A 25,000-nucleotide genomic window follows, 5' to 3' on the forward strand; every position below is an offset into this window, starting at 1 on the left:
TCTTGACATACAATTTAGTAGCGCTTATGATGTTCTTAAAAGCTAGATTTTGTTTGCATGGAATCTATTAAGTAAAAAGTGGGTGGAAGGGTGGGATATTTAGAAACAAATTATCAATGGTAGGTTGGAGAGTCAACTTTTTCAAAGCATGTTCTGTTTGAATTGGAAGCAAGATTGTGTATGTACAATAGCATATTGTTATAATGTGTGTGTGTTCTGCTTTTTCTAGCTAGCGTCAATCATCACAGTTGTTTAATTAATAGGGATGGCAACAGTATTGTTACTATTTTTAAAAACCCAAGCTGGTGTGTTAATGGGTTTGGCATCTATGTTCTTACTTTCTTTCTATGTAGCCAGTTAAGTAAGTATCTCTCTACCATTACTGATTTACTACGGAGTTTGAGTGGAGACTGAAGTGCAATAAAATTACATTTGTCTATTTCTGTATACATGTATCACTAGAACTAAAATTAATCTAATCGTCATCATCTTCATCATCATCATCATTATCGTTTAACATCTGCCTTCCATGCTAGCATAGGTTGGACGATTTGACTGAAGACTGGCGAACCAGATAGCTGCACCAGGCTCCAATCTGATCGGGCAGAGTTTCTACAGCTGGATGCCCTTCCTAACGTCAACCACTCTGAGAGTGTAGTGGGTGCTTTTACGTACCACTGGCACGAGGACCAGTACTGGCAATAGCCACGCTCAAAATGGTGTTTTTTACGTGCCACCTGCACAGGAGCCAGTCCAGCGGCACTGGCAACGACCTCGCTCGAATGTCTTTTCACGTGCCACCAGCACAAGTGCCAGTAAGGCGACGCTGGTAACGATCAGGCTCAAATGGTGCTATTTATATGCCACTGGCGCGGGAGCCAGACAGCTGCTCTGGCAATGATCACGCTTGGTCGGTGCTCTTAGCGCTCCACTGGCACAGGTACCAAGTCATTGAATTTGGTTCAATCACGATTTCGATTTCACTTGCCCCAACAGGTCTTCGCAAGCCAAGTTTAGTGTCCAATGAAGGAGAGGTTGGCATGGGTGCCAGTCTTTGAATTTGGTTCGATTTTGATTTCACTTGCCTCAACAGGTCTTCGCAAGCAGAGTTTAGTGTCCAATGAAGGAAAGGTTCGCATAAGTAGGCTGGCTACATCCCTGGCAGAGGCCTTGGATTATGGTCTCACTTGGCTTGCCGGGTCTTCTCACGCACTGCATATTTCCAAAGGTCTCGGTCACAAGTCATTGCCTCGGTGAGGTCTAATGTTCGAAGGTCGTGCTTTACAACCTCATACCAGGTCTTCCTGGGTCTACCTCTTCCACAGGTTCCCTCAACCGCTAGGGTGTGGCACTTTTTCACGCAGCTATCCTCATCCATTCTCGCCACATGACCATACCAGGGCAATCATCTCTCTTGCACACCACAACTGATGCTTCTTAGGTCCAACTTTTCTCTCAAGGTACTTACACTCTGTCAGGTATGCACACTGACATTACACATCCATTGGAGCATACTGGCTTCATTCCTTGTGAGCTTACGCATGTCCTCAGCAGTCATGGCCCATGTTTCACTGCCATGTAGCATGGCTGTTCGTACACATGCGTCATACACTCTGCCTTTTATTCTGAGCGAGAGGCTCTTTGTTACCAGCAGAGGTAAGAGCTCTGTGAACTTTGCCCAGGCTATTCTTATTCTAGCAGCTACACTTTCAGTGCAACCTCACCCGCTACTGACTTGGTCACATAGGTAACGGAAGCTATCAACTACTTTTAGTTTTTCTCCCTGGAATGTGGCAATAGTTGTTTTCTGCACATTTTCAGTGTTTATTGCTCCTAAACATCTGCCACATACAAAAACTATCTTGCTAGTTAGCCTTCCTTTGATATTGCTGCATCTCTTATGTGTCCATAGCTTACACTGGGTACATCTTATAGAGTTTCTACCTACGCCTTTTCTACAGATATATGCCTTTTCTACAGATTCTTATATATAAAATAGATCTGTGTGGACAGTTTATTGGTTTCATCCTCTCTTTTCTTCGTACTATCCACTCTAATTATGAAGAAAAGAGAGGATGAAATAAAAAAAACTGTCCACAGTCTGTCTACCCTATGTGAAAGGCCTCTCTGAAAAGATACAAAAAATATGCGGCCCATATGACATCAGGACAATATTCAAGATTAATACAACACTTTGCAAATATCTCCTTCGAGTAAAACCACCAATAGAAGAGAATATGACCAAAGACAGCTGTGGTAGGTTACACAAAGGCAAAACATGCCACCCACTCAAAATAAGGGTAGACGAACATGGCAAAGCCGTGACATGAGGAGATATTGATAAATCAGGTATAGCTGATCATGTATGGAAAAATGGAGACCACCTCCCTCTGTGGGATGAAGTTAAAATAATAGACAGAAAACACCACTGGAAAATACGAAACCTAAAAGAAGCAGCACATATGCTAGGACACAACAACCTCCTAAGCAGCCCGAGTGCAGATATGAATAGCATATGGGAATCGGTATTAAGGAAGGATAGAAAAATATTAGATTTATAAGCCCTAAAATTCACTCCATAATTGCCCATGGGCATATAGCAAATGAAAGCTTGTTGATGCACAGTCTTGACATACAATTTAGTAGCGCTTATGATGTTCTTAAAAGCTAGATTTTGTTTGCATGGAATCTATTAAGTAAAAAGTGGGTGGAAGGGTGGGATATTTAGAAACAAATTATCAATGGTAGGTTGGAGAGTCAACTTTTTCAAAGCATGTTCTGTTTGAATTGGAAGCAAGATTGTGTATGTACAATAGCATACTGTTATAATGTGTGTGTGTTCTGCTTTTTCTAGCTAGCGTCAATCATCACAGTTGTTTAATTAATAGGGATGGCAACAGTATTGTTACTATTTTTAAAAACCCAAGTTGGTGTGTTAATGGGTTTGGCATCTATGTTCTTACTTTCTTTCTATGTAGCCAGTTAAGTAAGTATCTCTCTACCATTACTGATTTACTACGGAGTTTGAGTGGAGACTGAAGTGCAATAAAATTACATTTGTTAAGAGCGTGGGCTACTAACCCCAAGATTCCGAGTTCAATTCCAGGCAGTGACCTGAATAATAATAATAATAATAATAATAACAACAACATTGAAAAATACTTTAGGAATGAGAACACAGGTTTGAAATTTCCCCAAGACACCTGATGAAGGCTGGAGGGTGTATCAGCTGAAACATGTTAACAATAAACAAGATGAGGACAAATATCCATCAAATGTAAATAATGTTGTCTAAAATGATTTTATAATTAGGAAAGATGATTGTCATTTTGGCTGTTTCTAAGAACAAGGCAATTGAAAAACTAAAATTTCATGGACAGTTCTGTCATATTCTTAAACTTTTAAAATAATTTACAGCAGTAAAACTAAATACATTTAAGTAGAACAACTTTCCCCTCCTCTTCCTTGATATCCACTTTTCTATGCTTTTGTGGATCATAAAATTCATTGAATCACATTTTCTATGGCTAGATGTCCCTTCCTGTCATCAGCTCCTACCTGTTTCCAAGCAAATTAATATTTTTCGATAGCCAAACATGTTTCCATGGAGAATCAAAAAGAGGCACTGCCTGTTTGACAGTGATACATATTTACAACTGTTGTGCAATGTCAAAAGGAGAGAGAGAGAGAGAGAGATACACACACACACACACACACACACACACACACACGATGAGCTTCCTTTAGTTCCTATTGATCAAATCTACTCACAAAGTTTTGATTAGCTTGAAGCTATAGTAGGAGATACTTGCCCAAGTTGCCACACATTGGGACCGAACTTGAAACCATGTGGTTGGGAAGCAAACTTCTTAACCAAACAGCTATGCCTGCACCTATATTGCACAGATCCAATCCAAAATATAAACAATAATTATTTACTGTATTCACTGTCTGCTGCTTCAAATAATATTTGGATACAAGCATGGCCATATGGTTTAGAAGTTTGCTTTGCAACCTTGTGGTTTCATGTTCAGTCCAACTATACAGCACCTTAACTGTCTTTTACTATAGCCCCAGGCTGAGGCCTTGTGAGGAATTGTATTGTGTGTGTGTGTGTGTGTGTGTGTTTTTGTGTATTATGTTTGTGAATATGTGAGAATGTTTATATTCCACATTTGTCATTGCCTCAATGAAACAGTAGTGATGTTGATTTTTTTTTTAAATATTATGACCTGTCACTGTGCTTATGAAGTCCTGTGGCGAAAGGAAGAGCACCCAGCTGTTAAATCCTATTTCAGTTCCTGTCCAAACCTTTGGTAGCATGAAAAAAAAAACATTAAATGAATGAATCCAATAAAATGTAAATTCATGCACATGATATGCATCTCATTGTTACTCCTTCATAAAAATAAACATTGGCTACAACCTCTGAATGTGTGTGTGTGTGTGTGTGTGTGTGTGTGTGTGTGTGTGTGTGTGTGTGTGTGTACAAATTCTAATACTAAAGAAACACCATATGTTGGACTTAAGAATCAAAATCTATAAAATAGTGAAATGTGGAAGTACTTCGATTTGTTAGTGTTTTCATGCAAACAAGATCCTTTTCACTTCTTTAAAATTATAATTGCTATTGCAATGACAATGAAAGTTACTGTAACTTAGCTGGTTGATAGAAACTCAAAATAGTGAATCTAAGTTGAAAGATCAAAACAAGAAAAAGAAGAGAAGGGGGTTGGAGAGAGAGAGAGAGAGAGAGAGAGAGAGAGAGAGAGAGAGAGCTGTGGACTTTGAGCAAAGATAGTGTTTAGAATAAACAACAAAAACATTTTTATTGAAATATACAATTGGATTTTAGTATGTTGTAGTTGACATGTTTTTTAATAAAGGTTTCAATTCATCTCTATGAATGTTAGGGTTAGGGTTTCATAGCAGTTCTCAATAAAGATTGTCCAATTGTCAAATACCTACTTTGAAACTGACCATTCTGACCCGGAAACACTTTTCCTCCATAATTTTCTTAGTAAGACATGTAAAGAGTAAAGACATTTTCTTTGTACAATTTAATAGCCAATAAAATGATAATGAAATTTTTAAAAAAGAAATGTATGTCACTTTTAGTGAGCAGAACAAATGGCAAGTGTGAACTGATTTCAGATATAATGATAATGTTAAAAAAAAATGTGCTTACAGATGTTAAAAAATAGCTAATGGAAGGAGTTTATTCAGAAATTGAAAAGAATCTTAAGTGAGCTTAACACATTTTAGTACCATTTTTGTTTTATATTCTGAAGAACTGTATATTATGCGTGAATACATTGCACATTGCATTAAACATTTTAAATAGTTGCTAGTTTAGCTCTTTTTTTGTTGATCAAGTTTAGATGAAGTAAAAGATGCATTTTGCATGGAGCCTGGTGTTGCCATCCGGTTTCACCAGTCCTCAGTCAAATCGTCCAACCCATGCTAGCATGGAAAGCGGACGTTAAACGATGATGATGATGATGATGATTTATTATTCATTATTTATATTATTTATATCAATATTTTATTATATAAAATTTACATAAATAATTTAATAGATTATGTATATGTGAATATGATAAGGCCACTAATTTAAAATTCATGCATTTTCTTGTAATTAATAAACGGACATTCTAGTTTTATTCTGTGAAGGAGGGAAATTTGAGATAATATAACCCAAATTTATTTCATCACTATTGTTTTAATATTTACATTCCCAAGCCTGTGTAAGTCAAACTGGTTCTTTCTCCTATTGTCATATGTCTGCCCTTGGTTATTTTTTCTGAAGACACTGCCTTTTGTTTAATTCATTTGGAATTTCTGATTTGCTTTTAGTTCTTTGTAGGTATTTTTTATTTATTCTATCTTATTTTCACACTCCTTTCTGTATGTCGGACTGCACATGATTTATTAATTATCGCTAGTTGTTTTATCTCATTTGAATGTTTTCATGTTCACATTGTGCATCTATCAAATTATACTTATAATATTTAATTTCGATCAAAAACAAGACCATCCACTTCTGTCCTACTGCTAGTCAGTAATATTTGCTTTTTATTGAAAGAAAAGGGGAAAAAATCCTTTTGCAAAAGTTCTAATATTCTTTTACTCAGTAAATTATCTGAATATATTTGCTATTTTTAGAACTTTCTTATCATAATTTATCTTTACAAAATTAAATTACATGAATGAGTTTTTTGTAAAGATTCTTATAAATTTCAAAACTAGTATACATGTTTTCAACTTACTGCAGATGTGTTTTTAGCTCCCCAATAAATTGTAAAACTGTATGTATATTTCTGTACACATACATATATATATTCAATAAAGCAATAAACTTAGTTCAGTTCAAATGTGTAAATTATTAAGTACTCCACAAACAATTGTACCCTTAATAGGTACACATGCCTGTGCTGAACCAGTATGGCAGAGTACATGACAAGACTAGACCTTTGAATTACAGGCTCAATCTATTCAACTGGCTTTTATATGGTTTCCTCTAACCATGGTGCCTTGAGATATCTTAACTGTTAATTACCCTGCATGCATAAGCGAAAACAGGGTATTGTAGTTGCGTGTCTTTGTCTGTGTGTTTGCATAATTACTGGAAAATGGCTGAACAGATTTTCACCAAATTTGGCAGAGATACCTATTGGGTTAGTGGCTCACACTCATTAAATTTTGGTTTGATTATCTTAAAAACTTTTAAATGGTTGAAGTGAAATACTTTTTTCTCTGTAACATATGCATAAAGAATAAGCAGGAGAAATAACTCTTGATGTTATTTTGTTGAAATATGAATTTATCTGAGAATATATTTATTTAATTAAATTTTATTTTATCTGTGTGTGCATGCAGGGGATGCGTCACCCCTCTGATGCCTTTTTTTTTTTCATTCAGTAAGTGTTTTCTATAGCACCAGGTCAAACAAAGTCCTGTGAGTAGATTTTGGTTGATGGAAACTGAAAGAAACCTAGTGTATGTGTTTGTGTATGTATGTATGTATATATATATATATATATATATATCATCATCATCATTTAACGTCCATTTTCCATGCTGGCATGGGTTGAACGGTTTGACAGGAGCTGACCAGCTTCCATGTCTGTTTTGGCATGGTTTCTACAGCTGGATGCCCTTCCTAGTGCCAGCTACTTTACAGAGTGTACTGGGTGCTTTTACACAGCACTGATGTGCACTTTTTATAGGGCACCAGCACTTAAGAGCCTGCAAGATGCTGAACTTGAGAAGGTTGTAAAGGACGAACATGTATGCAAGAGCAACTGTGCTTTTACTTAACTTGACATGTCGTTTCAAGCAGAGCAAACCATCAGGAGTCTCCCCTCTGTTAGTCCCAATGTTTGTAGATCCTTTCTCACCACTTTGTTCCACATCTTCCTGGGTTTACTCCTTCCACATGTTCCCTCTACAATTAGAGATCAGCACCTCTTGATGCAACTGTCCCCATTCATACACATTACATGGCCATACCAGTACACTACATCTGATTCTATGTATACCCAGTTTTTCTCTCAAATCAGTTACACTTTGTCATATATGCACACTGACATTACCCATCCAGCAAAGCATACTGGTTTCATTTCTTTCAAGCCTTCACATATCCTCAGTAGTTACAACCAATGTCACAGTAGTTACATGGCAGTAGTCACTATCATGTAGTAATAGCTGTCTATATACAAGCATCATACAATCTGCCTTTCACTCTGAGGGAGAGGCCCTTCATTACTAATAGAGGTAGTAGCTCTCTGAATTTTACCCAGCCTATTTTTATTCTAGCAGCTATGCTTTTTGAACAACCACCCCAACTGCTAACTTGGTCACCTAAGTAACAGAAACTGTCTACTACTTCTAGGCGTATGAGGGAGTCTATTTTTTTGTACATTTCTGGTGTTTAATGTACCTCTACATCTGTCACATGTAAAGACTATTTTCTCTGTCAATCATCCAGTGATACCACTGCATCCTTATGTGTCCATAACTTACTCTGGGTACACCTTCTGGAGTTTCTCCCGACATCTTTTCTACATATCGAGCAGGGGTCACCTCTTTGAACGGACCTGTGATTTGTCTGTTCTCTTACTTATCAATACTTTGGTGTTTGCTATGTTAACTCTTGGTCCCTTTGATTCCAGACCTTGCTTCCATACTTGAAATTTCTTCTCTAGTTTTGATAGTGATTCAGCAATGTCATTTATCTCTGTATATGCTCCACATGTCGAACTCACAGATATTCAGAAGGACCATTTCTATTAATCCCTTCTGCACATTACCTTGATGATGAAAGACAATGATGTTTTTATTGTAGCAAGATGGTTTTCATGGCATGCATAGAAGCTATTGCTTTAGTTCCAGAAATGAGGAGGGAATACGGCTTCTAGAGTTTTGTGATGCAAATGGCTTAATGGTTTGGAACACCAACTTTGGGGAACCTGCCAGCAACTCTGATCATTTACCAATCTGGTGGGCACACTAGCCAGATTGACTACATCCTTGCCAGAAAAAGGGACAGGCATATGCTCATGAATGCAGGGTCTTTCCCAGGTGAAGAATGTACAACTCAACATAGGTTAGTGACTTTGGACTTAAAGTTAGAAAGATCCCAAGACACAGATCGATATGGAAAAGGATACTATGGAAGCTCAAGGATCTTTCAAATAGGCAGAGATTTAGAGATATCCATAATGAAGCCTTTGATGAAGAGGGGGTAGAGATGAAGACATACAACACAGAGGACAGCGGGAAGCTCTTACAGGACAATCTGAGGGCAACAGATCAAATGTCATTGGAACAAAGCTTCTGCCTGACCAAGGATGACATAGTGGTGGAACAGTGAGGTCGACAGAACTATAAAAGAGAAGAAATGGACTTGGAAAGAGTGGGGATAACCATAGCAAATAACCATATCAGATAAGTCAAAGAGATGATAGGCATCTGGTATATCTAACCAAAGCAGAAGCAGAAAGGAAGAGGTTTGCCAATGTCTTACATAAAGATCAGAGGCTGGAGGTGTTCCAGATTGTCAGACAGTGTCTTAGAGAGAATCAAGATGTTGCTGGAGAGTAGTGTGTATGGAGAGATAATGGTATGTTTGCTCTTAGTGATCCTGAAAAAAAAGAGGCATGGAAGAACTACTATCAAACACTATTAAATGGAGAGAATGAATAGGAGAAGGGGAATCTTCCTCATGTGAACCCAACAGAAGGACTAGCTATCCTAGTTGACAGCAGAATGACAGATAAGGCATCTAAGGATATGAGGACAGGGAAGGGACCTGATCTATCAGGAGTCACTGCCAAGATGCTTAAGACATCTTGTAGAGTTGGATACAGTCTAGTCATCTGTATAGGTAATCAGGTTATTTAGGAATCTTGTGACTGGTGCAGCAGCATCATGGTCAGCTGCTACAACTACAAGAGAGATACAAGTAGTTATAGAAGCATCAATTGTTGGACCAGGTGATGAAAGTTGTGGAAAGAGTTATAACCTAATTAAGTTGGAACAAAATTAGACTAGATGAAATGCATTTTGGCTTTGTCCTGAGAAGCGCCACAGATGCTATTTTCGCTGTGAAGCAACTGCAAGAGAAGTATTTAGCTAAGTACAAGCTGTTGTACTTGGTATTTGTTGATCTACCTCACTTTGTAATATGGTGGTCTCTGAGGAAGTTAGGGATAGACAAATGGTTTGTGAAAGCAGTACAGGCCAAGTTCATGGGTGCTGTTAGTAAGGTATGAGTTGGTTATGGGTACAGTAACGGATTTAGTGTACAGGTGGGTGTTCACCAAGGCTTGATCCTCAGCCCCCTCCTCTTCATTATCATCCTCCAGGCTATAACAGAGGAATTTAAGACTAGAAGTCCAAGGGAATTACTATATGCTGATGATCTTGCCCTCATAGCAGAGTCTGTAATAGATTTAGAAAAGAAATTCAAGATGTGGAAACAGGGCCTAGAATGAGAGGGTCTTAAAGTTAACTTAGCAAAGACAAAGGTGCTAGTAAGCAAGAAATTGGACAGGACCCTTCACCCTTCCAGTAAATGGCCCTGCTTGATATGTAGGAAGGGTGTAGGCAGAAATTCCATTTGGTGTACCAGTGCAAACTAAGGACATACAAGAGGTGCAGTAGAATAGTAGGAAAGTTAAAGAAAGTGGTGTTTGTATGTGGAACATGTACAAGAGCCATAAAGACCACAAATACATGGGAAACTAATTTCCTTAGATGTCCAGGTAGCGCTCTAGAAGTTGTAGATATTTTTGCTACCTAGGTGACCTAATTAGCAATAAAAGAGGATGTACAGAAAATGTAATACCTAGAATAAGAATAATATGGAGGAAGTTCAGAGAGCATTTACCTCTGATAGCAGCCTAAGGTCTCTCTCTCTCTCTCTCTCTCTCTCTCTCTCTCTCTCTCTCTCTCTCTCTCTCTCTCTCTCTCTCTCTCTCTCTCTCTCTTTCTCTCTCTCTCTCTCTCCCTCTCTCTTTCTCTCTCTCTCTCTCTCTCTCTCTCTCATGGAAATGTGGATGTTAAACAATGGTGATGAATGTAATTTTAGGAAGTAGAATATTCATAAATGTTATCTAACTCTTCACTCCTCCCAAATGATCTTTATGGTCACTCAACATGAAAGAAGTATCAGCTTGATTTCCTTCAAATCTCAGCTTAATCTCCTTCTTAGGAAAGAGGAATTAGATAATTTAGTCCTAGATATTCTAATGATGGTATTAGCTGGAATTCCTTTGATCATATAGGTCTGCTCAAGTATTGTTGCCTTGGAATGAAACAGCAACTGTAAATTATAACATTGGATTTATTGTGTTCTCACAAAAGTTTTTATCAGTTACATCAATTTAAAAAGTTAAAGGTTACATCAATACCTGTGTACTGAGTTTATAGTTAGTTAAAATTTTTCAGTGCACTTTCTCTGTAGCATAGATTTACTCTAACTAGAATAACCTATCTATGATAGTTCAGTTTCAACAACGTGCATCCAGTTGTTTGACCAGTTAACCTACCCATTCATTGAACTATAATACAAGTGGCTCAGTATTCCACAAACACTTGTACTATTAGCATAATTCTCAGGCAGAACCAGTGTAACACTGTGTGACAAGGCTGGCCTTTTGGATTACAGGTACAGTCTACCTGTTTCACAATATTTATGTCCTTTAACAAAAATTCAACTGGTGTTGACTTCTCACTCATGTTTTACAGTTCAAGAGTTGTGTCTCCCACTCACAGTTTGGTTAATTTGATTGTAAATCTGATCCTAGCCTACTTGACATCTTCAGTTCTTTTCAAGAAACTTGAGAAATTAATATTGTTCTTCTCTATTGATGAGAGTAAAATTATATTGTTATGTACATACAACTTGGCTAATTCTATGTATTGTGGAACATATACAATCTAAAGATCCAGAAAACCATTGCTTTCTAACTTTTAATGAATCCCATTTTCCCACTCAGTGTTACATATTAAAGGTATAAAAGTAAAATTATACATCTCATATTCAGATTCATATATTTTCTTAACCTTAAAAAAAAATCTCTCTTAAAATTCACATTAATGTATTCTTCTTCAGCCATAAATTATTTCTAATCTCATGATTATCTGCTTTTGTTATGATATAAATAAGTCCCTTCAATTATATTTTTTCTTTCTTAATCTTTTATATCTGTTCTTTTGTTTTCCATTTCAGATTGTCAATACACATGTCATAAAACTTGTCGACAGCTAGTGACATTAGATTGTGCTAATAACTTACCTAATTCCATGTCAGATGGTTCCATAGAAACCTCTTTATCAGAACCAGCTTCTACACCTGGTAGCAACAGTACAGTTTCTGATACATTATCCAATGTAAGTATATTTGTGTTAAATATTTTTCTAAAATCATTGTCTGTCTTTCAATCTTTTGATGCTGTTTGATGCCCATTTTACTAAAATGCACAGAATAAACACACAAACAATGTTCTGTGATGTAATATCTATATGCAATGTTTAATGCTACTTTTTTTTTTTGCTTGGAAACAATCACAATTCTAATGTTTCTTTTAGAACAAAGATTGATAAAAATAGAATTGTTTTCCTAAATTTGAATAGAATGTAGAACATCTGGCTTTACGTTTCTTCTAGAGTTGTTGGAAATGGCAGTAAGAAACCCAAGATTTAGAGGCCAGGGCAACTGCTATTATGATCTTCATAGTAACAGCTCACAACTGGAAGTGGCTCTGGATAGGCTTCTTATGTTCTTGATCTTGTTGTAGAGGTGCATAAGTCATATACTGGGAGAATGAATATTAAATGGAATTGATAGCTTTATGGTAGTGTTCTTTGCATCAGTGGATTTACATAGGAGGAGAGATTACTGTCTATAAAAAGAAGTTTATTGTCTCACCAGGGCTTATATCATTGTACTTGGTCCTCTTAGCCTTGTGTTGGAGATACTTCTCAATGCAAGATAATAATTTATACTCATCTTTAAGTGACTGAACTAGTATTTATATGTTGAGTAAAGTTGCAATGTTATTATCAGTCCAAATATGGTTGATGCATGTTCAAACTGGGGAACAAGCTACTCACTACATTTTGTCATGGAAAATATATCCTGTTTGTTGACAAATGGTGTGTATATCAGCTCACAGTGCCATCTACCTAGACTGTGAGATGCTAGCATTTCGGAGTAGTTATCTCCTCATCGGTCACTGACACTAAGCAGACAATGCAACAAGCTGAATTAAGAGATTAGTTCTCTTATGCTTTTCCAGTCACTGTATGATGACTGGTAACGCTATACGGTGGCTTACCGTAAGTAAATTACGGAGGGGGAGCACTAAGCATTGATAAGTAAAGTTGCATTGTTATTATCAGTCTGAATATGCTTGATGCACATTCGAACTGGGGAACAAGCTACTCACTGCGTTTTGTCATGGAGAATATATCTCACTTGTTGACAAATGGTGTGTATACACCTAGATCAGCTCGCAGCCTCTTAATTCAGCTTGTATTGTTGTCTGCCTGGTATCTGTGACCAATGAGGAGATAACTACTCCAAAATGCTAGCATCTCACAGTCTAAGTAGATGGCACTGCGAGCTGATCTAGGTATACACACACCAATTGTCAACAAGCGAGATATATTCTCTGTGACAAAATGCAGTGAGTAGCTTGTTCCCCAGTTTGAACGTGCATCAACCATATTCAGACTGGTAATAACATTGCAACTTGACTAACTACATCCTACTTGTTAATTATCCATAATAAAAAAGAAAATTTAAGCATTATATATCAAGATTTCTTTCTGCATTTTATCTCTGGTAATTTTTAAAAATGATATGCACACACATGTATGCATGTGTGATAATTATGAGTTTACATTGGTATGAATTGCTATGAAATTTAAAATAAGCTCAATATTGTTAAGTAGAGTAAAATAACATTTATTCAAATCTGAGTCTGTGAATTGCTACCCCGAATTTCCTTTCTTGATCCTCAGACGACAGAAACGTCTAGTGGTAACTCATGCATAAATGTTTACAAGATACATCTCTTGGATGAGCTGGGACACATCATCAATGGTTGTATGTTTTTGGACTTTCAATATCAGGGTCCCTCATCTAGGCTGCTCAGTCTTGTGTTTCATCATAAATTGCCAACAGAGTACTCTTTTTAATCTAAGCCACCAAATGACTTCACTAATTGTAACCTCTTTACAGAGGCAGCTTTTTTGTTGCCTGTCCAAAGCCCATCCAATTGAGCACTTTGCAGATTGAGTGTCCTGTGAATGCTATATAACCTACCCCCATGGACATATTGTGCATCTTGCAGTTTCTATCTTGACATTTAGCAGTAAGTAATTGATGTTCTAAAGATCCTCTTTCAAAGCAGAGAGTTTAGGAAGGTGTCTTGCTCTTGCTCCAGATGTGAAGGCTAGCTAAACTTGGTAGGACAAAGTAGACACTCTGGATAAAAACCCAAACATGATAAAAGTCTGCCTGCATGTTGTTTGATCAAGGAAACATGTGCTGCAGCACACTCTCTGCTATCTGAACCCCACTGTCCTGCTCACTTGCTCTTCCTCTGTGTGCTTAGACTTCTTCTTGGATAGTGTGGTATCTCCATTTTCCCTGGGCTTTGCTAACCTGGATCTTTGGGAATTATTTCAAGCCCACTCTGCCAGTTAATATGATACTCAGCAACTCCTTCTGCCTAAGGTGTGACTGCCTCTTGCATTGCTTTCTCTGCCTTCCATTTCTTCTGTGTTCTCCTTTTGGTGCTAGCTGATGACATTGTTTCGTCTCTGTATTACCTAAACTCTTCAGTGAAACCACTGAATGAGAGTTGCAAGACACACTAGTCCTGTACAATGGTGCACTACCAAAACTACAGGGAAAACTGCTACCAATTGCAGAGAAAGCTACTGATCTTCTTTTTGATGGGTTCAACTGTTGTCAGCAGAACCCTGTAAACTAGCTAGTCAAATTTCAGTATCTTTCTTAAAGTTTTCAGTGACAGCTGAGTCATTTTAATGTTGAATCAAGGAGCTTCCCAAGATTCTTGACTGGTTACTTCTTTATGGAGATGACTATTCCAAATACAATAGAATTAAAATTAGTTCACCACCTTTCCCTTCTTGAGCACCATGGACCTTGGCTTGGCAGACTTGAAACTCATCCTTGACTAGGTGATAAATTTCTCAAGTCTTTGTAGGATCTACCTACTCTATGAAATTGATGCTGCTGTGATTGTATTGCCAGTCACAAATGCTTTCATTACAGTGTCATTTTTTAAGCTTGGACAAGGATCCTCTGCTTGCCACCTTTGGTAACTTGGCTACCATGTTTATGGTAGGGGTGGGGAATAGATGGTATGACTTATCCCCTTTTCAAAGTTGATGCCAATTTGATGCTTCTGAACTAGCAGTGGCCTCAACTTGAACTTATCGTATTAATCCATGATCTGGATTTTAATCTTATAAAGAATATAGTAGTGATGCAGTGAAAGCTCAACCAGTGTGTGTGTGTGTGTGTGTGAGAGATAAGTGGTATGGATCCATTGGTCATTGGTTTGATAAGGCATATGAATTCCTGACTTGAGGAAGAGGACATTTGTAGACTCCGTGCAAAACTATATTCAGAGGAGGATTCACTCTGTAATCTAATGAGACACTCATCAATTAGGCACTGCTCACAATATTTAGTTATATCTACAAAGTGTTTGTATTTTGCTTATTATTTTATATATTATATATTTTACAGCCAGTTAGAATTAAGTGTCTTAGCTGTGGATACCCAGCTGTGGTTATGACTGGGTATAAATTATGAACTCTTTAATCAGTTGGCCAACATCTTAATGATTTAGGATGATTGCAACACCTCCTCTCTTTCTCCATTCAAATGAATATTACACTGTTCTTCATGACACACCTATCCCAATTCTTTATACAAAACAACTTGATTAATATCTTAGTCACCCAACAATTCCCTTAGAATGCTCTTTTTTGCTTTAAGCAGATTTTTACCTGACAAAGCCTCCTAAAGTAGTGAGCTGTAGAAAATTTGTTTTATATATGAATCTGTAATCTCAAATGCAAAAGAACATTTATAGATTGGTAGAGTTCATTTGAAAGTAAACATGCTTCTTAGAACTTAATATCTGTTCAACAGTTCTTCTATGAGTGAGGTTTTCTTTTGTCCATCTTCATTGAAGATATTTGTTGAAGTGTTATATTATTTCTCTAGAACAGCTTAACCCTTTAGAATTTAAACTGGCCATATGCAGTAAGAATGTTCCACCTGTTTTCTTTTCAAACCAGCCAGATCCTGCCTTTCACATCTCTCCTACATTGTCATTTTAAAAATCACATTATCAAAATCTCAAAGCTACAAGATAATGCGTGTCTAATCCAAAACAATGTGAATAAATAAACATTACATTTAACAGAATAATCTGAATACTAAAGGGTTAAAGTCTCTGGTGAAGGGCCCTCCCTCAAAGAATTTGCTTTCATAAGTTATAACTACTACCAGAACTAGAGAAGTTTCAGGTGTGGAAGCAAGGTCTAGAATAAAAGAGTCTAGAATAAAAAAGTTAATCTAGCAAAAACCCAAGTCTTAATAAGTAGGAAAGCAGACAAATCACAAATCCCCTGAGGTAGATGGCCCTGCTCAATCTGTAGGAAAGGCATAGGTAGAAGTTCCATAAAATGTACCTGGTGCAAGTTATGGACACTTAAAAGGTGCAACAATATCACAGGAAGGTTAACTGAGAAAATAACTTTTGCGTGTGTGTGCAAGGTGTACATGTACAATAAACACTAAGAATGTACAGAAAACAGACTCGATCAAATGTCAGTGGGGTAAGCTAGAGGTAGTTGATAGCTTCTATTATCTAGGTGATCAAGTCAGTATCAGAGGTGGGTGCTTCGAGATTGTAGCTGCTAGAATAAGAATAGCCTGAGCAAAGTTCAGTGGGCTCCTACCTCTGTTGGCAACAAAGAGCCTCTCCTTCAAAGTGAAAGGCAGACAGTATGATAGCAGTGTGCAAACAGCTATGCTACACAGTGGTGAAACATAGGTTGTGACCACCGAGGGCAATGCATAGGCTTGAAAGGAATGAAGCTAGCATACTTTGCTGGATGTGCAATGTCAGTATGCATGTATGACAGTGTAAGCATCTTCAGAGAAAAATTGGGCATAAGAGGCATCAAATGTGGTGTGCAAGAGAGATGGTTGTGCTGGTTGTGATGCATATGGACAAAGACAGCTGTGATGCATATGTGACACATATGGACAAGGGAACCTGTGGAAGAGGTAGACCCAGAAAGACATGGGACGAGGTGGTGAAGCATGATCTTTGAAAGTTGGGCTTTACAAAGGCAATGACTAGTGACCGAGACCTTTGGCAATATGCTATGCTTGAGGAGACTTGTCAAGCCAAGTGAAATCTCAGTTGTGGCTGATGCCAATGTCACATAACTGGCACCCATGCTGGTGGCACATAAAAAGTACCTTTTGAGCATTGGGCATCATGGAAGCAACTGGTACCTGTGCCATTGGCATGTAAAAAGCACCTTTCAAGTGTTGGGACTCATGGAGGCAATGTGACCGATGCCAGTGTCACATAACTGGCATGTAAAGCACCTTTCAAGCATTGACAGAGGCAATGACAAATAACTGAGACCTTTGGCAATATACTGTGCCTGAGAAGACTCATCAAGCCAAGTGAAATTGTAATCATGCAGCTGGTACCCATGCTGGTTGCATGTAAATGCACCTGTTACACTCTTGGAATGGTTGGCATTAGGAAAGGCATCCAGCCGTAGAAGCCATGCCAAATCAGACTGGAGTCTGGTGCATCCCCTCAACTTACCAGCCTTGGTCAAATTGTCCAACCCATACCAGCATGGACAACAGACATTAAATGATGATGATGAAGTAACATAAGTATACCTTATTTTATGCTTTAAAACACAAATTTTTTTGTACACTCACTTTGTATATTTGATGTTTTTTAAATTTTATTTTGTTTAATTTCTTGATTTGGGATATTATTTTGGATATTTTTACTTAGCAAGATAGTTATTTGTTGCAGAGGTGTGCACACGTTTCCTTTTTCTTTTTTTCTTTGTTCTTTTCATTTTGGCAGGCATGTTTTCACAAGACATTTAATATTATAAGCACTAAATTGAGATAAAAAGGAACAATACGACCCCTACTTGGACTTGAATCATGTGGCTATTGCTTGTTGGGAGAATTTCATTTATTTCAAACAGGTTCCCTAGTAAGCAATAAATACTAGTTCAAATCCTTTTACTCTTTCTCTTCTCGAACTAGTGCTTGTAATTTTCAATAGTATTTATACTAAAATTTTAGCTGGTAGTTCATAATATATTTGGAAGGTTCTGTAAATTCAAATAATGGGATCAGGTAGTTTACTAAGGCATGCCATCTATGGAAAACACAGGGCTGTCTGTTATATATTTAAGTTCTTGTGCAATCATTAATGCTTCTTGACCGTTGTAGATGTTTATCAGAGCAATTCTTCTTTTCATTTTGATTTTAAGTTCCATTTTCAGACAGTGCACTGTTATTTGCAAAAAGAAAGTATAATGGAAATGTTTTTAAAAAATTTTTATTTCAAGACAAATTTGTTGATATTGCTCTTAGATTGTAGACACTTTTTACTTGTTTGAATTGTTGTCCTGAAAGAAACTTTCAAGTGTTAGATTACCAATCATGAGTTCAAAACCACTATCAGTATTCACTGGTTCTGTGAGCCTGTTCAGCATACAGTAAATAAATACGGAATTCAGTTTTTCTCTGGTAGATTAAACAATATCAGCATTATGGAAAACTACGTTGTAGTCATTAAAACTACGATGTAGTCATCATACGCCATAGTCATTAATTTTTTTTTATATACACAAAAAATACTGGTCGTAACATTTTATATGGAGGCTATAAGGAAAGAAAGAAGTTCAGAGTAATTGAGTTGCTGTTAACAGCATGAGGGCCTCTTATACAATAATCAAGTTGTCCTAGGTTTGGTCCCACTGTGCAACATCTTGGGTAAGTTCTTCTATTATAGCTGATGGTTGACCACTGCTTTATGTGAGAAATTTGATAGACAGGAACAGTGTGAAAACCATGAGAGAGAGGGGGGGGGGGGCTGGATGAGTTTTCTCTGGCATAGCATTTTAGCACTTGTGCCTTTGTAATTTCTTTCATAAGTTTCAGTCTTCTGAGAGCAGCCTTCATCACTTCTCATGTTTTTCTCTTCTGTGTATGCTTTTCACTTGGTTTCTGTGGCACTTTTTTTATTCAACTGCTTTCTTTTACATGCATCACATGTCCATGTTAGCTCACTCTTCCCTCTAGTGCATTATATTTAATTTCTCTCAGCTCATTTGTGCTCTGTCATTCATACTCACTAACATTACACATCCACTAGTACATGCTCAACTCATTTTTTCCAGTGTTTACACACCCTCCCCATTCAATGCTCATGTTTTGTTACCATGCGGCATTGCATTTCACATACCAGCATCATTATTTTCCCTTCATAGTGAGAGAGATACTCTTTGCTGCCAGCAAAGATAACAAATAGTTCCCTGAACATTTTCCACCTATTTCTTAATTTAGGAACTGTGCCTTCAGAACACCTTTCATTACTAGTTTGGTCGCATAGGTTTTGAAAGCTAATAACTACTTCTATGGAGGTTTGCAAGTTTTGAAAGAATTTTTTTTATGGGTGTACTTGTGGACTTGTTATGCACGAAATACTTCTTTTCCATTATGCTGCTTGTGATCCCACTGCATTGCTTTCTCTTTCTCTCTCTCTCTCTCTCTCTCTCTCTCTCTCTCTCTCTCCCCACATACCTCCCTCCCTCTCTCTTCTCCCTCTCTCCTCTCCCTTATTGATATATATTGGACTCTCTTATCACTTCAATAAATGAGGATTCAGCAGGACACAGCTGCACAATGTTCTTAACTCGATGTTTTGCTAAGTTGTTTCATGTGGGAATTCAGATCTATCCAGGATTTGTAAACTTTGCTGTAGAAGTCTCCATCATTTGGGAGTAGATTGAACCTGGCTCTCTGTTGAGCTCTTTTTCCTTCAGAGTCTTGATCCTGGCTGCCTCAAAGTTGGAAATGGTTTGGTAGCAACAGCTTCTCCACTGAGCTTTATTTACTGCTTCTGATTCTCATGTCTTCAGGTATATCTTATAGATTTTAAAGCAGGTTTTTAGAGTGTCCTAAAATGAAGCAGTGGGCAGTCTTAGTGCCTGGCATCAGAGCTAAGTTGACCACAGAGTAGGGTTTTAGGTAACCAAGTGTTTTCCATGCATACCACATGGCCAACCCACCTCAGTTGCACTTAGATTGTGACGTCTTGCAGAAACCTCTGTAATGACACTGTCTCATATATAAGTTACTCTTCCCATATTTTTCAATACTCACGAGTGTCATCTGACATACTGTACAAAATCTGCCCAAAATCAGTGTACTTTTCTTGTACCTTGAGTGCAGATACATTGTTCCTCTATACAGGCTTGATTCTGTGTCTAGGTTTTTTGGCTGTAAACTTTAAGGAGATGATGCTCCTGACTAGCCTATGATCTGACCAACAATCTGCATCTCTGGTCCCTCTTTTATGCCAATCTTTTGATCTAGTGTGTATCCAAGTTGTTTTGTGCTTGTCGACTGGTTGCCAGATTGTATTAGTAATTGTTTGTTTGAACTCTCTGCACTTTAGTGGGAGGGAGATAACCCTAGAGTTCTCCTTTCCAATGCCATGCTTCCGTAGTACTCCCTTCTATGTAAAATCATCTTTACCAACTTAAGAATTTGTCTGTCTTTGTATAGCACTCCTAATTACTTTACTGAGGTCATCATAGAAGGCTTCTTTGGATTTTTCAATGTGGCTTATGGTTGGAGCATAACACTTATGATGGTAGCATATTGGGTATTTTCCAATTCCAAGCATAATATCCATGAGATGGGCATTGATTCTATTCAGCAGTGAGTTGAACCAGTTAGTGAACTGAGATTGTATAGCAAAGCTTACACCTACTTGTCTGGACTCTTCTCTGGACATAACAAATCCCAAAGAATGTATAGCCTGTTCTGGCTGCCTCTAACTAACCCTCCTATGCAAATTTTGTCTCAATCACTGCAGCTATGTCAGTGTTGTATCTGCTTAGTGTTCTGGCTGTCAGAACAGTTCTGTACTCTGGTCTGTTGTTACTGTTTAGTAGTGTCCTGACATTCCATGGGCTGAGGATTCATTTTTAAGTTGTGTCTAGAACGATAAGTTTCTTCAACTGCATCATTGGGTGGTTAACCAAGAGCAGTGGCCTAAGAAGTTTAAGTATAGCAGGCTTTGTTCCTTTTCAGTCTCTTGTCCCAAATTGAGGAGAACAATGCTGTACCTAAAGAGGTCTACTTTGTCACCTTAGGAGGATATGAAATCCACATCTGTTCCAGTTTTGTGGAAAATGACCATTACCCTGTGCCTGCCTCTGTGCAGGATCAAAGCTAAAGACATCCAGTAGCATCTCCCTGTTACCTCTTTCATTGTTACCTTTTTCATTTTTACCTCTAGACATATGAAGAAAATGAGATGGTGTTCTGATGCCTTGGTTTACTGAACAAACTGCATGATGAATATTATTATGGTGGGCATGGTTTGTCCAGAACCAGTCCCAATCTCATCCTTCAAACTTGTATTGGTCTGGTGCAACAAGTGCTGCAAGCACAACAGTTATCAGGATGCAGGATTTGTATGGACTAACGTAATACTAGTGAATTTAAGCAGAACCTGTTCTTAGATTTTATTATTACTGCTGCTGCCATGCATGCATGTGTGTATGTGCATATGCACATGTTTAGTGTCTCAGTATTGTCAAATTGCCAAACAAATGAATGCATTGGCATTAGGAAGGGCATCCAGCTGTAGAAACTCTGCCAAATTAGATTGGAGCCTGGTGTTGCCATCCGGTTTCACCAGTCCTCAGTCAAATCGTCCAACCAATGCTAGCATGGAAAGCGGACGTTAAACGATGATGATGATGATATATATATATGCAGTGACTACCATGACTTTGAGACTCAGTCCCAACACTTCATCCTTCGTGGATATCCCCCCACCACTACCCACACAGCCCTTGCCAGACCATGTTCCATGGACTGTGCCTCTGCCCTCTCTCCCTCCCATTGCCTGTTTCCTGTTTCCCCTCACCTACCACCCCACCACCCTGCTCCTCCAACGCACCATTCTCTGAGCCTTCCAGTGACTCCAGCCCGACCTCACCACCTTGCACGTCTTCCCCAACCTACCCCTCCCTCCTTTAAACAAGCCCACAACCTGCATGACATCCTGGTCCACAGTTTCTTCCTTAACCCCACCTCCCAACCTGGTTTGTTCCCCTGTTCCCACCCACACTGCCGCACTTATCCCTACCTCTCCAACACCACCATCCTCACAGGTACCCATCATCATCCCTATTGTATCATCAACTCCTTTACCCGCACTTCTAACAACATTATTTACTGCATCTCCTGTTCTTTTTGCCCTTCTCTGTACATTGGTCAAATGAGATGCTGCTTGGCTGACCAGTTTGTGGAGCACCTCTGAGACATCAGACTTGGCAATGATACCCTGGTCTCATGCCATTTCTGCTTTACCAGTCATTCACTACAGCACATGTCGGTGTTTGGATTGTCTTTGCACAGGGGCCATCTGGACTCCTGCCTTTGCCGTGAACAGGAATTAATCTTCTCTCTTTGCTACTTTGCGCCACATGGACTCAACTACCCTCCTTTCTTCATCTGACTCCTCTCCTCCCTTCACTCCTACCCATCATTGATGTTTTCATGAAGCTGGCTGTGTTTTCATGAAGCATTGTAAGCAAATAACACTACTTGTATGATGATGACACTCATATTGACTACCACGCTATATCAAGATAAGGAGACTCACATGCATTCACACACTTTTGTAAGTAACTATGTAGTTTGGCTTCATGTTCAAAAGAGGTACTATGAATGCAATCTTCCTAGTGAGGCAATTGCAGAAGAAATACTTAGCTAGGAGTTAACCATTATTCCTGGCATTTGTTGTCTTAGTGAAGGCATTTCATGGGTTACCACATTCAGTAATTTGGTGCTCAGTGAGGAAAATAGATGTAGATGAATGGCTTCTGTTATGGAGGGAATATGATTAACAGAGGTTGGTGGGGGGTTACTCTGAAACTATAGTAGTCAATCTGAGAATGGGTTGGAAATAGTTGAGAGTTATTACTGCTTCTGACAGTACTTTTAAAAAAAATTTTACAGCCTGGAACTTATTCTGTTAGTCTGTTTTGCCAAACCAAACTAAGTTACTAGGTACTAGAATGTAAATAATCCAACACCAGTTGTCAAGTGTTGGATTGTTGAGATCTGTCATGAACAAATACATTGAAAAAGATAACTGGCTACTCAGGGCTTGTTTGCCAACTGAAAGGGGCTCACTGCATGACTCAATTTTTCAAGAACTTCATGCAGTACTGTAATGGCAGATACTTTCACTTTAATGGTTTCATTTTCATACTCAATCTACTACAGTGAAGCTATACTCTCACATGTATACAGGCATACATACATATATACATACATAATGCATATATATATCTGCACAAATGTATACTTATACATGTATATATATATATGTAGATGTATATATATATATATATATATATGTATATATATATATATATATATATATCATCATCATCATCATCGTTTAACGTCCGCTTTCCATGCTAGCATGGGTTGGACGATTTGACTGAGGACTGGTGAAACCGGATGGCAACACCAGGCTCCAGTCTAATTTGGCAGAGTTTCTACAGCTGGATGCCCTTCCTAACGCCAACCACTCAGAGAGTGTAGTGGGTGCTTTTACGTGTCACCCACACGAAAACGGCCACGCTCGAAATGGTGTCTTTTATGTGCCACCCGCACAAGCCAGTCCAGGGACACTGGCAACGATCTCGCTCAAAAATCCTACGGGAGCCAGTCAGGCGGTACTGGCAACAGCCACGCTCAAAATGGTGCATCTCATGTGCCACCCGCACAAGAACCAGTCCAGGGGCACTGGCAACGATCTTACTTGGCTTGCCGGGTCTTCTCACGCACAGCACATTTCCAAAGGTCTCAGTCAGTAGTCATCGCCTCGGTGGGGCCCAATGTACGAAGGTCTTGCCTCACCACCTCAGCCCAGGTCTTCCTGGGCCTACCTCTTCCACGGGTTCCCTCAACTGTTAGGGTGTGGCACTTTTTCACGCAGCTATCCTCATCCATTCTCACCACATGTCCATACCAGCGCAATCGTCTCTCTTGCACACCACAACTGATGCTTCTAATGTTCAGCTTTTCTCTCAAGATACTTACACTCTGAGGGGTATTCACATTGACATTACACATCCAACGGAGCATACTGGCTTCATTCCTTGCGAGCTTACATATGTCCTCAGCAGTTACAGCCCATGTTTCACTGCCATGTAGCATGGCTGTTCGTACGCATGCGTCATACAGTCTGCCTTTTACTCTGAGTGAGAGTCCCTTTGTCGCCAGCAGGGGTAAGAGCTCTCTAAACTTTGCCCAGGCTATTCTTATTCTAGCAGCTACACTTTCAGCGCACCCACCCCCACTACTAGCTTGGTCGCCCAGATAGCGGAAGCTATTGACTACCTCTAGTTTTTCACCCTGGAATGAGATAGAAGTTGTTTCCTGTTTGTTTACAGTCTTTATTGCACCTGAACATCTGCCACAAACAAAAACTAACTTGATAGTTAACCTGCCTTTGATGTTGCTGCACCTCTTATGTGTCCATAGCTTGCACTGGGTACATCTTATAGAGTTACTACCTACTCCTTTTCTACATACTGAGCAGGGCCATCTGCCTGAAGGGGTTTGTGTTTTATCTACCTTCCTACTTATTAGGATTTTGGTTTTAGCTGGGTTGACTCTAAGGCCCTTCAATTCTAGACCTTGCTTCCACACCTGAAACTTCTCCTCTAGTTCTGATAGTGACTCCGCAATTAGGGCAAGGTCATCAGCATAGAGGAGCTCCCAGGGGCAACCTGTCTTGAACTCCTCTGTGATTGCCTGGAGGACTATGATAAATAAGAGGGGGCTGAGGACGGAACCTTGGTGGACCCCTACCTCTATCCGGAATTCATTGCTGTACTCATTTCCAACCCTCACCTTACTGGCAGCATCTCTGTACATGGCTCGCACAGCTCTCACTAACCATTCTTCTATCTCAAGTTTCCTCATTGACCACCAAATAAGGGATCGGGGGACCCTGTCAAAGGCTAGGTATATATATATATATATGTATATATATATATATATATATATATATAGGTATATATATATATATATATATATATATATATATATATGTATATATTTGCA

At 38.6% G+C, this 25,000-nt stretch overlaps 2 protein-coding genes across 5 annotated transcripts in view; one reads left to right on the forward strand and one right to left on the reverse strand.

Annotated features, from left to right (window-relative positions):
- LOC106878752 (ras association domain-containing protein 5) overlaps positions 1–25,000 on the reverse strand; it is a 247,897-nt gene that overhangs the window by 145,395 nt on the left and 77,502 nt on the right. The window lies entirely within an intron of this gene.
- The window catches only part of LOC149135138 (uncharacterized), a 111,313-nt gene that overhangs the window by 55,638 nt on the left and 30,675 nt on the right, over positions 1–25,000 (forward strand). For 2 of the 3 annotated variants that reach the window (XM_089353944.1, XM_089353946.1), the window contains exon 2: positions 11,738–11,898. In XM_089353944.1, the coding sequence (XP_089210070.1) occupies positions 11,738–11,898 (161 nt within the window). Of the gene's footprint in view, positions 1–11,737; positions 11,899–21,143; positions 22,539–25,000 lie in introns of those variants that run through there. The other variant, XM_089353947.1, reaches the window with a different exon arrangement.

The sequence above is a fragment of the Octopus bimaculoides genome, chromosome 6, assembly GCF_046866305.1.
Source record: "Octopus bimaculoides isolate indiv1 chromosome 6, ASM4686630v1, whole genome shotgun sequence".
NCBI lineage: Eukaryota > Metazoa > Mollusca > Cephalopoda > Octopoda > Octopodidae > Octopus > Octopus bimaculoides.